The following is an 18,396-nucleotide window of genomic DNA, read 5'->3' as shown; positions in this document are numbered from 1 at the left end:
AGCCCATATTCCCATTCACTCCTTGTATTAATAGTGTGCACCTAAGATACCTGTTTGAATCCTAAATAAATCATTCAAGTTACAGAGGAGTTGTGAACATACATTGTTTACAAATGAGCTTGAGATTTTTAAGTTTCCTCTGGGGTAAGCATTGCCAGCTGGTCACATATGTGACATGCTGGCAGAAGAGACTTGCCTTTTTTTTTTTCCCCTTCATCAGATACTAGACAGAATTTCAAATAGGCAAAGTCTGTTTAGGTCTGTTCATGGTATGTTGTTGCTTGGTATCCTCATTTTGCTTTTGTATTGTGCTCAGATGTCACAGCCGTATGTAACTCACCCGTGTAACTTATCACTGCAGTTATGTCTGCTGTTGCTTTTATCATCATCTCCTTGCTCAGGAGCCTACAGTGGCTTGCTGTTACCATGTATAGCATATCACGTCCTCTGAACTCCATATTCTCTTGTTCGGAATTCTCAGTTGTTTGTCCCCATCTTACCTAACAATAGATAGTATCTTTTGCCACTTTGAATCATTTTTCTTTTATATATTATTCTATCTTGATAGTAACTATTATATTGTGTGGTTTTATTTTTTTAATTATAAGTGATTAACTTTTCATTTATCTGTACTAATTCTTTTTTTAACTTACTACATTACATACAAACTGAAAAGTATGCACAGTTCCCGACTGAAAGCTTTGTGAATTACCACAGAGGGAGCACATGAGTGTAACCACTAGTGTGTGCTCAGTGGTTTCAGTCGTGTCCGACTCTTTGCAGCGCCATGGGCTGTAGCCTCCCAGGCTTCTCTGTCCTTGGAATTTTCCAGGCAAGAATACTGAAGTGTGTTGCCATTTTCTCCTCCAGGGGATCAACTTGTGTCTCTTTAAAGAGTCTCCTGCTGGCCGGCAGGTTTTTTACCACTAGTGCCACCAAGGAAGCTGTAACCACTAGGGGAAGACCAAGTACCAATACCCTAGGATGGTCCTCTGTGCTCCTACTCGGCTATCTCTGTTCCCAGAGGAAACTCATCTTCTGACTACTTCTGTTTTTGAAATTTGTACAGAATTTTGTATATTTTTGTCTGGCTTATTTTGACATGTTTATTCAATTGGCCTGTGTTGTTATATGTACTGTCTTCTATGTAAGGATTCCATCAGAATCATACAGTTTGCTATTTCTGTTGTTAGAAATTTGAGTGCTTCATATTTGAGCTGTTTGAATAACGATGCTGTGAATATTCTTGTACATGGTGGGTTTTTCTGGTGTACATTTGAATGCATTTCTGTTGAATACACAGGCATAAATGTGGTAGGTAATATTTTTAAAATTTGAGTGCATATGTGCTAAGTCACTTGAGTCATATCCTGTTCTGTGTGATGCTATAGACTGTAGCCTGCCAGGCTCCTCTATCCATGGAATTGTCCGGGCAAGAATGCTGGAGAGGTTGCCATGCCCTCCTCCAGGGGATCTTCTGGACCCAGGGATTGAACCTGAGTCTCTTAGGTCTCCTGCCTTGGCAGGCAGGTTCCTTACCACTAGTGCCACCTGGGGAGCCTTTAAAACTTGAGCAGATAAGGCCAAACAGTTTTCCAAAGTGATTATATCAATTTATACTTTACTGGAAGTGCATGGGTTTCAGTTGTTCCATATCCCTACCACCACTTTGGACATTATTATTAGTCTTTTGATATTGGATACTCTGGCTAGATACATATTGCTGTCTCATTACGATTATAACTTCTGTATCACTGTTGAGTAATGGATAGTGAGCATCTTTTAATAAGATTATAGGGCATTAAGATATCCTTTTGATGAAATGTCTCGTTTTAAATCTTTTGTCCCTTTTTTATATTGGATTGTTTGTTTTTTCTTTTTTAAAGTACAAGCCCTTTGTTGGATATATACTTTATAAATACCTTCTTCCACTAGTGGCTTACCTTTCTACTCTCTACATGATATACTTAGAAAAAGACAGAAGTTCTTAATTTTAATGTGGTTTACTTTATCAGTCCTTAAAAGTTGGTACTGTTTGTGCCCTGCCTAAGAAATCTTTGCTTACCTCAAGGTGATAAAATATTCTCTTGTATTATCTTTTAGAAATTTCTATCTTTCAAGTTTAGTGAGGTTGTGAAGTATGTATTGTATGTATATGTAGGTATACGTTTACATATATATTGGTGTAAGTCTTACTCTAGATTCTATATTCCCTTCCATTGATTTATTTTATTATAGTATCTTAATTATGAAAATCTTGATATTTAGTATTTTTTTCTTTTTTCTTTTCTTCACAATTACCTTGACTCATGTTAGCTTTTATAGTTCCATATAAATTTTAGAATCAATTGTAAATTTTCACCAAAAATCCTACTAGGGATTTGATTGGAATTGAATGTGTAGCTCCAATTGTGATGAAATGACATTTTTATAATATTGGGCTTTCTGATCCATGAAACTTATAGATCTATCCATTTATTTAGACTTTTGTTTAATTTCTGTAAACACTCAATAGTTTATAAGTGTTTGTGTAAATATCTCCTACATCTTTTATCAGATTTATTCCTGAGTCTTAATGTTTTTCACTGACATTGTAAATGCTGCCTTTTATTTTGATTTCTAATTGTTCCTGTTTATATAAATACAATTTACTTATTATGTATTGAATAATGCTATTTATTTGAGTATAATGGTTTGGCTCTATATCATTTAAAATTTTCCTACTTACACAGTCATATCAACCACAAAAAAAATGGGAATTTTGTCCTCCTTTTCTGTCCTTTCACTTTTCTTTTTTCCTCTTGCCTTATTGCACTGGCTAGAACCACTTATCCAGCCTTGACTACAAATAAGGATAGAAGGCATTCTTAAATCCTTTCAGTATTTCTCGTATAAGCTATGATGTTTACTGTGGTTCTTACAGAAGCCCTTTATCATGGCCTTTCTATTCCTAGTTTGCTCAGAGGTTTTATCACAAATGGGCAATAAAGTTTTTCTGCATCTATATGGATAATTATATCATTTTATCTATTCTTTTAATGTTAACTGCATTGATTGATATTTGAATGTGACACCAGTCTTGAATTTCTTAAATAAACCCAGTTGGATCATGGTATACATTATCCTTTTTATATATGCTAAATTTCATTTTTATATTTTCTTTAGGATTTTTAGATCTGTGTTCATTAATGAGATTGGCCTATACTTTTCCTCATAAAAACATTTACTAAATTTTTTCTCTTTTAATGTTCTATGGAAGAGTTTGGTTGGCATTATATGTGTATTTTTGGATATGTGGAATATGATTTAAGAAGTCATCTTAGAGTTTTCAGCCTTTCTTTTATTACACTGGGTACATTTCAAGGCTACAAACTGCCCTTTTAAGTGTGGTTATAGCTGTGTCACATATGTCTTGATGTCATTGATTGTTATCATTATTTATTTGAAAATACTTCATTTTGATTTCACATGAATATAAATTTTAAACATATGAAGATTTCTATAGTTATATTTTAGTTTTTTTATTTTACTATGATCAAAAAGTATATTATGGATCATTTCAGTACTTTGTCTTTTGTTTTTTAATGATTAATTAAATAATTCATACCTGATTAAAAAAATGTATTTCCAGTTGCTAATTGCAGTGTATTTAGTTTGCTAGGGTTGCTGTGGCAAAGTACAACAGTCTGTTTGACTTGAGCAACAGAAGTTTATTTTTCCGTAGTTTTGGAGTCTAGAAATAAGTTGGTTCCCTCTAAAGTTGGTAGGGGAGAATTTACTTGCACCTTTTAGCTTCAAGTATTTGCCAGCAGTCCTTTAATTCTTTGGCTTCTAGATGCATTACTCCAACCTCTGCCTCTGTTGAGTAAGATTATCTTCTCCTGTATCTTTCTGTGTCTTCATGAGGCAGTTTCTTCTCTATGTTTCTCTGTTTCTATCAGGATATCCAGCATATTAGATTGAGTCCCTGCTATGGGCTTCCCGAATGCTTCAGCAGGTAAAGAATCTGCCTGCAATGCAGGAGACACAGGAAATGCATGTTTCGATCCCTGGGTCGGGAAGATCCCCTGGAGGAGGAAAATGGCGATGCACTCCAGTATTCTTGCCTGAACAGTTCCATGGACAGAGGAACCTGGTGGACTACCGTCCATGGGGGTCACAAAGAGTCGGGCCCTGTTGACCAGCTGAGCACATACTACTCCAGTATGACCTCATCTTGACTAATTACATTTGTGATTAACCTGTTTCCATTTGAGGTCCCATTATGAGGTGCTAGGGATTAGGACTTCAGCATACCATTTTGGGGCACACGATTTAACTCATAAATTAGCCCAGGTTTACTAACCATGTGTAAAATCTTTCATCTTTCATGTTTTTCTGGTGCTTATTCTATTACTGTGAGAGTGTTGTGAAGATTACCCATTGTGACTACAAATTTGGCTTTTCCTCTTTTTGATTCTGTCAGCTTTTGCTTTATATAATTTTAGGTTGTATATTTTTAGGTACATAGAAACCTAGAATTGCTATGTTTTTCTGGTGAAGTGTACATTTTATTATTATACTGTGTCATTCTATCTCTATTATGCATTGCTGTTGTTTTGTTCAGTGGCTATGTTGTGTCTGACTCTGCAACCCCACAGACTGCAGCACACCAGACTTCCCTGTCCTCTGTCTCTCAGAGTTTGCTCAAACTCCGGTCCATTGGGTTGGTGACACCATCCAACCATCTCATCCTCTTTTGCCCCCTTCTCCTCCTGCCCTTATCTTTCCCAGCATCAGGGTATTTTCCAATGAGTTGGCTCTTCTCATCAGGTATTGGAGCTTCACCTTCAGCATCAGTCCTTTCAATGAGTAGTCAGGGTTGATTTCCTTTAGGATTGACTGGTTTGATCTCCTTGCTGTCCAAAGGACTCTCAGGAGTCTTCTCTGGCACCACAATAAAGAAGCATCAATTTCAGCCTTCTTGATAGTCTCTCTTATCTATACATGACTACTGGAAAAACCATAGCTTTAACTTTATGCACCAAAAGTGATGTCTCTGCTTTTTAATAGACTGTTTAGGTTTGTCATAGCGTTTCTTCCAAGGGGCAAATGTCTTTTAATTTTGTGGCTGCAGTCACCATCTGCAGTAATTCTGAAGCCCAAGAAAATAAAATCTACTGCTGTTTCTACTTTTTCACCATCTATTTGCCATGGAGTGATGGGACTGGATGCTATGATCTTAGTTTTTTGAAGTTGACTTTTAAGCCAGCTTTTTCACTCTCCTCTTTTCACCCTCATCAGGAGGCTCTTTAGTTCCTCTTCATTTTGTGATCAGAGTGGTATCTGCATATCTGAGGTTATTGATATTTCTCTTGGCAATCTTGACTCCTATCATTCTTTCCTGCCTTAAAGAATACTTTGATATTAACATAGGTTTCCAGGCTTTCTTTTGATTAGGGTTTCACACATTTATTTTCTTCTATTTTTAAACTTTTACTTTCCCTGTATCTTAGTTTTAAGGTGACCCCAGTGTAGAGTTAGTGTTGTTTTTGTTGCTGACATTTGGTTTTGTTGAAAGTCTATGTTTTAAGTGTTTGATCAGCTTGCATTTAATGTACTTACACGAATGTTTAAGAATTAAGTTTGTCTTGCCCTTTGCCTTCTATTCCTTGTTCTGAGTCCTTGTGTACTCTTCCCCTTTTCACCTTTCTTGCCTTCTTGTAATGGATTATTTGCTTTTTTTTCTGTCTTCCTCTTTTAGCTATATTAGTCATAGAGTCTTTATTATTCTAGTTTTAACCTTGTAGCCTCCACTATGTATTCTTTTTGGGGGGTTGCACCGCCTGGCATGCAGGACCTTTGTTCCCTGACCAGGGATTGAACTCACAAGCCCTGTGGTGGAAGTCCAGAGTCTTAACCATTGAACCACCAGGGGAGCCCCCAACATGTATTCTTAAGTTACTGAAATCTAATATTAATTAGTGCTTTTATTCCATTTCAGACAATGCAAGGGCCTTAATACACTCTAACTTATTAAATGTTCTCTTCCAATTTTTTGTAGTATCTTGATATTTCCGTATGTCTTAAGACTATGTTTTAACCCCCACATACCTAATTATAATAGTTTTTAGTTAACATAGATTTGTACTGTTTATATATCATTTCCTTTGCTCTTTATTTTCTGATATTACCAAGCATTAACTATGATTAATTCTTTATTCTGCTCAAAGAATATTCATTTGTGTTTTCTTTGGTATGAATATGCCAGTGACAGGTTACCTCAGTTTGTTTGCCTGACTATGTCTTTAATTCATCTGCCATTTGAAAGGGTATTTTTACTATACCAACTGTTACTTTCCATTAATTCCTTGAGGTTATTAATGCCATTCAGTCTTCAGGCTTCTGTTGTTTCTGTTGAGAGGTCAGCTGAAATTTGCTTTTACTCCTTTATTTATTTTAATTGGAGGCTGATTACTTTACAATATTGTGGTGGTTTTTGCCATACATTGACATGAATCAGACGGCTATACATGTGTCCCCCATCCCGAACCCCTCCTCCCACCTCCCTCCCAATCTCATCCCATCCTTCTGGGTCATCCCAGTACACCGGCTTTGAGTGCCCTGTTTCATGCATTGAACCTGGACTGGCGATGTATTTCACATATGGTAATATACATGTTTCAGTGCTATTCTCTCAAATCATCCCACCCTTGCCTTCTCCCACAGAGTCCAGAAGTCTGTTCTTTATATGTGTGTCTCTTTTGTTGTCTCTCATATAGTGTCATCGTTACCATGCATTAGTATACTGTATTGGTGTTTTTCTTTCTGACTTACTTCACTCTGTATAATAGGCTCCAGTTTCATCCACCACATTAAAACTGATTCAAATGCATTCTTTTTAATAGCTGAGTAATGTTCCATTGTGTATATGTCCCACAGCTTTCTTATCCATTCGTCTGCTGATGGACATCTAGGTTGCTTCCATGTCCTGGCTATTATAAACAGTGCTGCAGTGAACACTGGGGTACACGTGTCTCTTTCAATTCTGGTTTCCTCAATGTGTATGCCCAGCAGTGGAATTTCTGGGTCATATGGCAGGTCTATTTCCAGTTTTTTAAGGAATCTCCATACTATTCTCCATAGTGGCTGTACTAGTTTGCATTCCCACCAACAGTGTAAGAGGATTCCCTTTTCTCACACCCTCTCCAGCATTTATTGTGTGTAGACTTTTTGATAGCAGCCATTCTGACTGTTGTGGGCTAGTCCCTCATTGTGGTTTTGATTTGCATTTCTCTGATAATGAGTGATGTTGATCATCTTTTCATGTGTTAGCCAGCCATCTGTATGTCTTCTTTGGAGAAATGTCTATTTAGTTCTTTGGCCCATTTTTTGATTAGGTCCTTTATTTTTCTGGCATTGAGCTGCAGGAGTTGCTTGTATATTTTTGAGATTAATTCTTTGTCGGTTGCTTCATTTGTTATTATTTTCTCCCACTCTGAAGGCTGTCTTTTCACCTTGCTTATAGTTTCCTTCTTTGTGCAAAAGCTTTTAAGTTCACTTAGGTCCCATTTGTTTATTTTTGCTTTTATTTCCATTACTCTAGGAGGTGGGTCATAGAGGATCTTGCTGTGATTTATGTTACAGAGTGTTATGCCTATGTTTTCCACTAAGAGTTTTATAGTTTCTGGTCTTACATTTAGGTCTTTAATCCATTTTGAGTTTGTTTTTGTGTATGGTGTTAGAAAGTGTTCCAGTTTCATTCTTTTGCATGTAGTTGACAAATTTTCCCAGCACCACTTGTTAAAGAGATTGTCTTTTCTCCATTGTATATTTTCTCCTCCTTTGTCAAAGATAAGGTGTCCATAGGTGCGTGGATTTATCTCTGGGCTTTCTATTTTGTTCCAGTGATCTATATATCTGTCTTTGGGCCAGTTTCACACTGTCTTGATGACTGTAGCTTTGTAGTATAGTCTGAAGTCAGGAAGGTTGATTCCTCCAGTTCCATTCCTCTCTCTCAAGATTGCTTTGGTTATTCAAGGTTTTCTCTATTCCCATACAAATTGTGAAGTTATTTGTTCTAATTCTGTGAAAACTGCCATTGTAGCTTCATAGAGATTGGAGTGAATCTATAGATTGCCTTGGGTAGTATACTCATTTTCACTATATTGATTCTTCTGATCCATGAGCATGGTATATTTCTCCATCTATTAGTGTCCTCTTTGATTTCTTTCATCAGTGTTTTATAGTTTTCTATATATACATTTTTCTTTGTTTGATTCTTTAGGTAAATGTATTCTTAAGTATTTTCTTCTTTTTGTCACAATGGTGAATGGGATTGTTTCCTTAATTTCTCTTTATCTGTTTTCTCATTGTTAATGTATAGGAATGCAAGGGATTTCTGTGTATTAATTTTATATCCTGCAACTTTACCATATTCATTGATTAGCTCTAGTAATTTTTCGGTGGTGTCTCTAGGGTTGTCTATGTAGAGGATCATGTCATCTGCAAACAGTGAGGGTTTTACTTCTTCTTTTGCAATATGGATTCCTTTTATTTCTTTTTCTTCTCTGCTTGCTGTGGCTAAAACTTCCAAAACTATGTTGAATAGTAGTGGTGACTACTTGTCTTGTTCCTAACTTTAGGGGAAATGCTTTCAATTTTTCACCATTGAGGATAATGTTTGCTGTGTGGTAAACATACATGGCTTTTGTTATGTTGAGGTTATGTTCTTTCTATGCCTGCTTTCTGAAGAGTTTTTTTTTTTTTTTTGATCATAAATGGATGTTGAATCTTGTCAAAGACTTTCTCTGAATCTATTGAAATGAGCATATGGTTTTTAACCTTCAGTTTGCTAATGTGTATCACATTGAGTGACTTGTGAATATTGAAGAATCCTTGCATCCCTGGGATAAAGCCCACTTGGTCATGATGTGTGATGTTTTTAATATGTTGTTGGACTATGTTTGCTAGCATTTTGGTGAGGATTTTTGCATCTGTGTTGATCAGTGATATTGGCCGGTAGTTTTCTTTTTTTGTGGTGTCTTTGTCTGGTTTTGGCATTAGTGTGATGGTGGCCTTATAGAATGAATTTGGGAGTTTACCTTCCTCTGCAATTTTCTGGAAGAGTTTGAGTACGATAGGTGTTAGCTCTTCTCTAAATTTTTGGTAGAATTCACCAGTGAAGCGATCTGGTCCTGGGCTTTTGTTTGTTGGAAGATTTTTGATTACAGTTTCTATTTCCATGCTTGTGATGGGTCTGTTGAGATTTTTAGCTTCTTCCTAGTTCAGTTTTTGGCTTATACTTTTCTAAGAATTTGTCCATTTCTTACAAGTTGTCTATTTTATCGGCATATAGTTACTGATAGTAATCTCTTATGATCTTTTGTATGTCTTTGTTGTCTGTTGTGATTTCTCCATTTTCATTTGTAATTTGGTTGATATGAGTCTCCCTTTTTTTCTTGATAAGTCTGGCTAATGGTTTGTCAATTTTATTTATCTTCTCAAAGAACCAGCTTTTAGTTTTGTTGATTTTTGCTATAGCCTCCTTTGTTTCTTTTTCATTTATTTCTGCCCTAATTTTTGTGATTTCTTTCCTTCTACTAACCCTAAGTTTCTTCATTTCGTTTTTTGCTAGGTGCTTTAGTGTAGAGTTAGGTTATTTATTTGACTTTTCTCTTGTTTTTTGAGGTAAGCCTGTATTGCTGTGAACCTTCCCCTCAGCACTGCTTTTACTGAGTTCCATAGGTTTTGGGTTATTGTGTTTTCTTTTTCATTTGTTTCTATGCATATTTTCATTTTCTTTTTGATTTCTTCTATGATTTGTTGGTTATTCAGAAGCGTGTTAGAGAATGCAGTGGCAACCCACTCCAGTACTCTCACCTGGAAAATCCCATGGACGGAGCAGCCTGGTAGACTGCAGTCCATGGGGTCGCTAAGTCAGACATGACTGAGCAACTTCACTTTCACTTTTCCTTTCATGCATTGGAGAAGGAAATGGCAACCCATTCCAGTGTTCTTGCCTGGAGAATCCTGGGGATGGGGAAGCCTGGTGGGCTGCCGTCTCTGGGGTCGCACAGAGTCAGACATGACTGAAGCAACTTAGCAGCAGCAGAAGCATGTTATTTAGCCTCCATATGTTTGTGTTTTCAGTAGTTTTTTTCCCTGTAATTGACATCTAATCTTAGATGCTTGAAATGTTTTCAGTGTTTTCGAATTTACTAAGGCTAGATTTATGGCCCAGGATGTGCCCTAAACCTCACCCTAGGGATCCTAGAGAATGTTCTGTGTGTACTTGAGGAAAAGGTGAAATTCATTGTTTTAGGGTGAAATGTCCAGTAGATATCAATTAGGTCTGACTGGTCCATTTTATCATCTAAAGTTTGTGTTTGCTTGCTAATTTTCTGTTTGGTTGATCTATCCATAGGTATGAGTGGGGTATTGAAGTCTCCCACTGTTATTGTGTTACTGTTAATTTTCCCATTCATACTTGTTAGCATTTGCCTTATGTATTGAGGTGCTCCTATGTTGGGTGCATATATATTTTTAATTGTTATATTATCTTCTTGGATTGATCCTTTGATCATTAGGTAGTATCCTTCTGTCTTTTTTCATGGCCTTTATTTAAAAATCTGTTTTATCTGATATGAGTATTGCTACTCCTGCTTTCCCCTTGGTTTGAGGTGGGTCTCTTGGAGATAGCATATATGGGGGTTTGTTTCTGTATCCATTCAGCCAGTCTTTGTCTTTGGTTGAGGCATTCAATCCATTTACATTTAAGGTAATTACTGACAAGTATGATCCCATTGCCATTTACTTTGTTGCTTTGGGTTTGAGTTTATATACCTTTTCTGTGTTTCCTGTCTAGAGACAATCCTTTAGCATTTGTTGAAGAGCTGGTTTGGTGGTGCTGAATTCTCTCAGCTTTTGCTTGTCTGTAAAGCTTTTGATTTCTCCTTCATATTTGAGTGAGATCCTTGCTGGGTACAGTAATCTGGGTTGTAGGTTTTTCTGTTTCATCACTTTAAGTATGCCCTGCCATTCCCTCCTGGCCTGAAGAGTTTCTATTGAAAGATCAGCTGTTATCCTTATGGGAATCCCCTTGTGTGTTATTTGTTGTTTTTCCCTTGCTGCTTTTAATATTTGTTCTTTGTGTTTGATCTTTGTTAGTTTGATTAATATGTGTTTTGGGGTGTTTTGCCTTGGGTTTATCCTATTTGGGACTCTCTGGGTTTCTTGGATTTGGGTGGCTATTTCCTTCCCCATTTTAGGGAAGTTTTCAACTATTATCTCCTCAAGTATTTTCTCATGCCCTTTGTTTTTGTCTTCTTCTTCTGGGACTCCTACGATTCAAATGTTGAGGGGTTTAACATTGTCTCAGAGGTCTCTGAGATTGTCCTCATTGCTTTTAATTCTTTTTTCTTTTTTCCTTTCTACTTCATTTATTTCCACCATTCTATCTTCCACCTCACTTATCCTATCTTCTGCCTCAGTTATTCTACTGTTGGTTTCCTCCAGAGTGCTTTTGATCTCAGTTATTGCATTATTGACGGACTCTTCTTTATTTCTTCTAGGTGCTTGTTAAACATTTCTTTTGTCTTCTCAAGCTTTGTCTCTAATCTATTTATCTGTAACTTCATTTTGTTTTCAAGATTTTGGATCTTTACTATCATTCTGAATTCTTTTTCAGTTAGACTCCCTATTTCCTTTTTTGTTTGGTTTGGTGGGCATTTATCATGTTCTTTTACCTGCTGAGTATTTCTCTGCCTTTTCATCTTGTTTAGATTGCTGTGTTTGGGTGGCCTTTCTGTATTCTGGCAGTTTGTGGTTCCTTTTTATTGTGGTGGTTGCTCACTATGGGTGGGGTTGAACTAGGTGCTTGTCAAGGTTTCCTGGTTAGGGGAGCTTGCGTCTGTGTTCTGGTGGGTAGAGCTGGATCACTTCTCTCTGGAGTGCAGTGAAGTGTCCAGTAGTGAGTTTTGGGGTGTCAGTGGGTTTGGTATGGCTTTGGGTAGCCTGTCTTTTAATGTTCATGGCTGTATTCCTGCTTTGCTGGAGAATTAGCTTGATATGTCTTGCTGTGGAACTTGTTGGCTCTTAGATGGAGTTTGGTTTCAGTAAGTATGGAGGCTTTTGGATGTGCTGTCTGTTAGTGTCCCCTGGAATCAGGAGTTCTCTGATGTTCTCAAGGTTTGGAGTTAAGCCTCCTGCCTTTGGCTTTCAGTCTTATTCTTACAGTAGCCTCAAGACGTCTCCATCCATACAGCACTGATGATAAAACCTCTAGGTTAATGGTGAAAAGATTCTCCACAGTGAGGGAAACCCAGAGAGGTTCACAGAGTTACATGGAGAAGAGAAGAGGGAGGCAGGAGATAGAGGTGACCAGGAGGAGAAGAGGGGGAATCAAAAGAGGAGAGATCAGTCTAGCCAGTAATCAATTCCCTATGTAGTCTCCACAGTCTGGATCCCTCAGAGATGTTCACAGAGTTACACAGAGAAGAGGAGAGGGAGGAAGGAGACAGAGGTGGCCAGGAGTGGAAGAGGGTGAATCAAAAGGGGAGAGAGCAACCTAGCCAGAAATCAGTTCCCTAAGTGTTCTCCACAGCCCAGAACAGCCAGAGAGATTCACAGAGTTAAGTAGAGAAGAGAAGGGGGAGGGAGGAGATAGAGGTGACCTACGGGAGAAAAGGGAAAGTCAAAAGGGGAGAGTGCAGTCAAGCCAGTAATCACACCCCTGAGTGGAAATGGATACTGAAGATTAGATTCTTAAAGGTACAAAATTGGTAACAAATAACCCAAAAGCAAAGATTAAAAATCTAGAGGTTAGACTCTCAAAACTACAATATTAAAAATACAAAACAAAATCAATCACAAAATTATAAATATATATATATGTGAAATTTGCTTTAAAAAATGGTCTTTTGCAAGGTAATAGTAGGTTATAAAAATGAAAATTAAAGGAGTAATAAAGAACTAAAATTTTTTTAAATTAAAAAGTGATAATAGTAAAAACAGGAATTTCTCTGAAGCTGTTGTGGGCAGTGTGGGGTCAGTTCAGTTTTAGATAGTTCCTTGTTCCAGCTTGTACTTGTTCTCAAGATCTGTAGGCCCCCTCCAATGCTTAGTCAATGTTAACTACAGGATTTTAATATGATGGACCTGTCATTTCCAGAGCGGTTCTCTCTTATTTGTTTATTTTGGCTTCCTCTGTTTGCAAGTCTCTTCTAATTTCTGCCCTGACACAAGGGGTCGAACACCGTCATTTACCTAGGCTGACTCGCTCAGTTCTGTTGTGGGGAGGGAGAAACACTGCAAACAAGTACCACTGGCATGTGCAGGGAGTGCTTGCAGGGTATGGACCACACTGGGTTTGCCCCCGCTCACAGAGGCATGTGCTTTCCAGGTCTACACTGCTGAGGCTCCAGGGTGCTCTGCAGGGCACTGTCCAAAGCAGGCCCTGCTTTCTGTGCACTTCCCAGGTCTAAGCTGCTCAGGTTCTCGGGAACTCCACAAGGGCACAGACTCGGTTGGGCATCCATTCTGTGCCCTTTTGAGGTCCAAGAAGCTCAGGCAACCAGGTGCTTGGTGAGGGCACTGTCCCAGGTGGGCTGTGCGTCTTACCACCTCCCCTGTCCCAGCCACTCAGTTTCCCCGGTATGCCATGGGAGTGCCGTCTCAGCTGTGTATCTCCTCTGGGGAGCTTACCTCAGGCTGCAACCTCCTGGCAGGAGTCAACCATCCAGGATCCCAGGTAGACGTGGTTAGCAGCTGGGGCCCTGCTCACAGTCTGGTGGAGGGTGCCGTCTCTGGGGCTGAGACTGGAGCAGCCCCCCCCCCCCCCCCCCCCCCCGCCTTCTGGCTCTGACTCTCGCATGCCTGCCTCTGCCCTGGCAGGGGGTAGGGGGTGGGCTGTATGCAGCCCGGATCGCTCTCCTTTGATATTCTCTTAGTCCTTTGTTCTGTGAGCGGGCCAGGCTACGTGAAAGAGCCTTCCTTGGGAAAGTTCTCTCTCTCTTTATTTTTCCTCTCTAGTGATTCCCCAGTTTGGGTTGCTGTCTCACATTAGCTTCCTCAGATTGTCCTCAGGGCATTCAGGCCTGGTCCTTACCCCAAGGACTGATGATGCCACCCAGGCCTCCCTGTCCAGCCTCCACTCACTAGTGGTGGATGCGAGCATCTGGGCTGCTTCTCCGTTGGCAGTTGCGGTTAGGCACCTATTCTGTGCGTTTCCCCCCGCCCCCGCTCTGGGTTATGTTGCCCTCTGAGATTGCAAAAATCCCCACAGACCTGCCTGTGAGAGGGTTTCCTACTTTTTGGAAACTTCTTCTCCTTCACAACTCCCTCTCCAGATTGGGTCTCCATCTCTAACTCTTTTGTCTCTCTTTTTATCTTTAATATCTTGTCCCACCTCCTTTCGAAGAGAATGGGCTGCCTTTCTGGGTGCCTGGTGTCCTCTGCCAGTATTGAGAAGTTGTTTTGTGGAATTTGCTCAGCGTTCAAATGATCTTTTGATGAATTTGTGGGAAAGAAAGTGGTCTCCCCGTCCTATTCCTTGGCCATCTTGGGACCATTACTCCTTTATTATAAACTCCTCTGGCTACTTTCAATATTTTCTGTTTCTTCTGTGATTTTCAGAAGTATTACTATGGTAGACTTAGGTATAATTTTCTTACTTTTTGTCTTAATTGAAACTTTAACCCCTTCTAATCTGGATCAGTGTTTTTCACTTGTTTTAGAAAGTTCTAAGTTATTCTGTTTTCTTATATTGCTTTTGTCCCATTTTCTCTGTTTTTCTCTATGGTACTCCAGTTATGAACTGTTGGACCATTTTACTATATCCCATTTATCTACTGTGTTCTTTCTATACTTTTCCATTCTTTTGTATAATTAGTCTACATATTTTTTCAGGCTTGTCTTTCTGCTTATGAATTCCTTTTTTATCTGTGTCTAACATGATAAAGTAATTATTTGAATTTCTCAGCTCTGAAATTTCATTTGATTTTTTTGTTGTGATTTATATTTTTCTTCCAAAATTTTCAGTCTTGTTTTTTATTTCCTTGAGGATGGCAGTCATAATTATTTTGATGTCTAGTTCTGAAAAGTTTGTCTACATTTCCTATAGCTCTGTTACTGTTGACTTCTGTTTCTTGTGACTTTATTTATCTTTTTATATGATTGGTTCTTTTTAATTGAATGCCAGGTATCATATATGACAAACGTGATGATCTGAAAGTTAATATGCTTGCTTTAAAATGGTGACCAAAGGACTGGCAACCTCAGATTGTCTTAATCTTGGCAGATATTGAGATTTGAATTTAGTCATCTAAACTAAATTAAAATTGGTCTACTTCTAGTTCAGTTTTATTGAGGGTTCTAGACATGCTCCTCAACTCCAGTTTTTGTTCTCTTATCCTCAGAAATTTGTCTGTATGTTGCCATCTTCCTTTGTCTCTCAGATCCCTCTTCAGAACTTGTCAGTCTTTGTAGGCAAAACATACCTCCAGAAGATGTGCTTACCTCTTTGAGTTTCTTCTTGTCTAAGATCACAGTCCCACAGTTCTTCAATCTTGACCATTCTCGGTGCTTTTAGATAGTTAGCTTTTCTTTTAATAAATGTCTGGGTATTTAGTTCTCACTGGGAAGAGTTGACTAAATACCTAATTTATTACATAAAAACCAGAAAATATGGTGACTTTTTCTGCTGAGTTATCTGTAAGATCAGTATTTAAAAGTCTATAGTTTTATGTGGATCAAACATTTTTTACTTGTTTATACTTGAATACAGAGATCCACCAAAATGGATGGACATTCAAAGTTATACTGTATATAGCTAAGTTAGGCTTCAAGTAGATCAAGTTTAGCTGTTAATAAGTCAGATATTTTTTAAGGTTAGTATTATTTTGGCTATTTATTTCTTTTTAACACAGAGGGAAATGATACTGATTTTTTCAAATTCACTTAGGTTCTTTGGCTATCCACTTATAAAAAATCGGGCAATCTCATTTGTTTTTTAAATATTTTTCTTATTTTATTGATAGAGTAGTCCTTCTTGGAAAAACCAATAAGGTCTTAATTTGTATAGAAAGATATGTTAATTCTGTTAATGTATTAAATCGTAATTTTCATTCCGAAAGCAAAATACTGCTCTTTGTTCATCTTTGCAGAACTTCAGAAATAACTATCACTTGTTTCTTTTCCTCTAAATTTATTTTCATATTTACTGATCAGATAATTTTAACTGAAGTTATCAAGGATTCCATCACTTCCAAGATAGGGATAACATCAGTCTAAAGACTCAATTCTTTTCTGTCTTCACTGCTTACAGACAGGGAACACAGTCTCTTCAGCCTGGACCTATGTAGAAGAATTTGGAGAAAATAAGCAGGTAAGAAAAAGCTTCTTAGGAATATTAAGTGATATGTTTTGTTTTCAGAAAGCTAGTTATAAATTATTCTTCTTACAGTTTTAAGAAGAAATATTTAAAATTGGCCAATGAAACCTTGTGATAACTTTTGATGATTATAGCTTTGATTATTATAGACACATTACACAAAGTTTTAAAAAGTTAACCTGGTTTCCATATTTTAGGACTTCTCAAAACTTTAAACAGGCTAGTGTATACGTTGTAAAGCACCCAAATGACAAACAGTATTTTAAAGTAGATGTAGTTGAAATAAACATATCATAAGTAGATTACCCCAGATTTCTCAAACTAACTTGACAAGGGAAGGCTGATTTTTTCAGATTTATTAAACCAAATTATTATTGATACAGTTTAGAATAAAAACTAAATTTATTAGGATTCACTTAGTTTTTTCAGTATGGTACTTAGGAGGATAAATTTTAGTAGGAAATTAAAGGTAGTTTAGAGTTTGAGTAAAGATTATTAGTATCTAAATTCATTTTTACATATAGAGACCAAAAAAAAAAAAAGTTGTAGTTCACTGGGAAGTAACCTGTATGTTCTTGAGTAAGTTTTTTATCTTTCTGTACCTCAGTTTTCTCCATGTTAAAGAGAAAATTAGTAGTACTTACCTTGTAAGGCTATTGTAAGGATTAAATACTGCTAATCTTGAGTAGTTATTTTTTTGTACTTAGTAAGTGCTCAATAAATATTAACTATAACTCATACTTCAGATACTGATCATGGGGTTCTTGCGGCAAGAATACTAGAGTGGTTTGCCATCTGTTCCCCCACTAGACCTCATTTTGCAGAACTCTTCACTATGACCCAGTCATCTTGGGTGACCCTACATGGCATGGCTCATAGCTTCATTAAGTTATACAAGCTCCTTTGCCATGACAAGGCGTGATCCATGAAAGACTCACACTTTTGCATTGGAATGCAAAAGTAGGAAGTGAAGCAATACCTGGAATAGTAAGGCAAATTTAGCCTTGGAGTACAAAATTAAGGAGGACAAAGGCTAACAGTTTTGACCAGATGGTTAATCAGTTCAGTTCAGTTCAGTCACTCAGTCGTGTCCGACTCTTTGCGACCCTATGAATCACAGCACGCCAGGCCTCCCTGTCCATCACCAACTCCCGGAGTTCACCCAGACTCACATCCATCAAGTCAGTGATGCCATCCAGCCATCTCATCCTCTGTCGTCCCCTTCTCCTCCTGCCCCCAATCCCTCCCAGCATCAGAGTCTTCCAGTGAGTCAACTCTTCACATGAGGTGGCCAAAGTACTGGAGTTTCAGCTTCACCATCATTCCTTCCAAAGAAATCCCAGGGCTGATCTCCTTCAGAATGGACTGGTTGGATCTCCTTGCAGTCCAAGGGACTCTCAAGAGTCTTCTCCAACACCACAGTTCAAAGGCATCAATTCTTCGGCACTCAGCCTTCTTCACAGTCCAACTCTCACATCCATACATGACCACAGGAAAAACCATAGCCTTGACTAGACGAACCTTTGTTGGCAGAGTAATGTCTCTGCTTTTGAATATGCTATCTAGGTTGGTCATAACTTTCCTTCCAAGGAGTAAGCGTCTTTTAATTTCATGGCTGCTGTCACCATCTGCAGTGATTTTGGAGCCCAAAAAAATGAGTCTGACACTGTTTCCACTGTTTCCCCATCTATTTCCCATGAAGTGATGAGACCAGATGCCATGATCTTCGTTTTCTGAATGTTGAGCTTTAAGCCAACTTTTTCACTCTCCACTTTCACTTTCATCAAGAGGCTTTTGAGTTCCTCTTCACTTTCTGCCATAAGAGTGGTGTTATCTGCATATCTGAGGTTATTGATGTTTCTCCTGGCAATCTTGATTGCAGCTTGTGTTTCTTCCAGTCCAGCATTTCTCATGATGTACTCTGCATATAAGTTAAAGATGGTCAATACCAAAGTCAAATTGATTATACTCTTTGCAGCTGAAAATGGAGATGCACTATACAGTCAGCAAAAACAAGACCTGGAGCT

The 18,396-nt window shown here is 38.0% G+C and overlaps 1 protein-coding gene across 6 annotated transcripts in view; it reads left to right on the top strand.

The window, feature by feature from the left end:
• RBM46 (RNA binding motif protein 46) overlaps window positions 1-18,396 on the top strand; it is a 58,786-nt gene that overhangs the window by 28,807 nt on the left and 11,583 nt on the right. For 3 of the 6 annotated variants that reach the window (XM_024977324.2, XM_024977325.2, XM_059876068.1), the window contains exon 5: window positions 16,304-16,363. The exons of the other annotated variants lie outside the window; for them this stretch is intronic. In XM_024977324.2, coding sequence (XP_024833092.1) covers window positions 16,304-16,359 — 56 coding nt within the window. In that variant the 3' untranslated portion in view covers window positions 16,360-16,363. The remainder of the gene's footprint in view (window positions 1-16,303; window positions 16,364-18,396) is intronic. 6 annotated transcript variants of the gene reach the window in all.

Source organism: Bos taurus, chromosome 17 (genome assembly GCF_002263795.3).
Source record: "Bos taurus isolate L1 Dominette 01449 registration number 42190680 breed Hereford chromosome 17, ARS-UCD2.0, whole genome shotgun sequence".
NCBI lineage: Eukaryota > Metazoa > Chordata > Mammalia > Artiodactyla > Bovidae > Bos > Bos taurus.
This window is presented reverse-complemented; position numbering and strand designations above follow the sequence as displayed.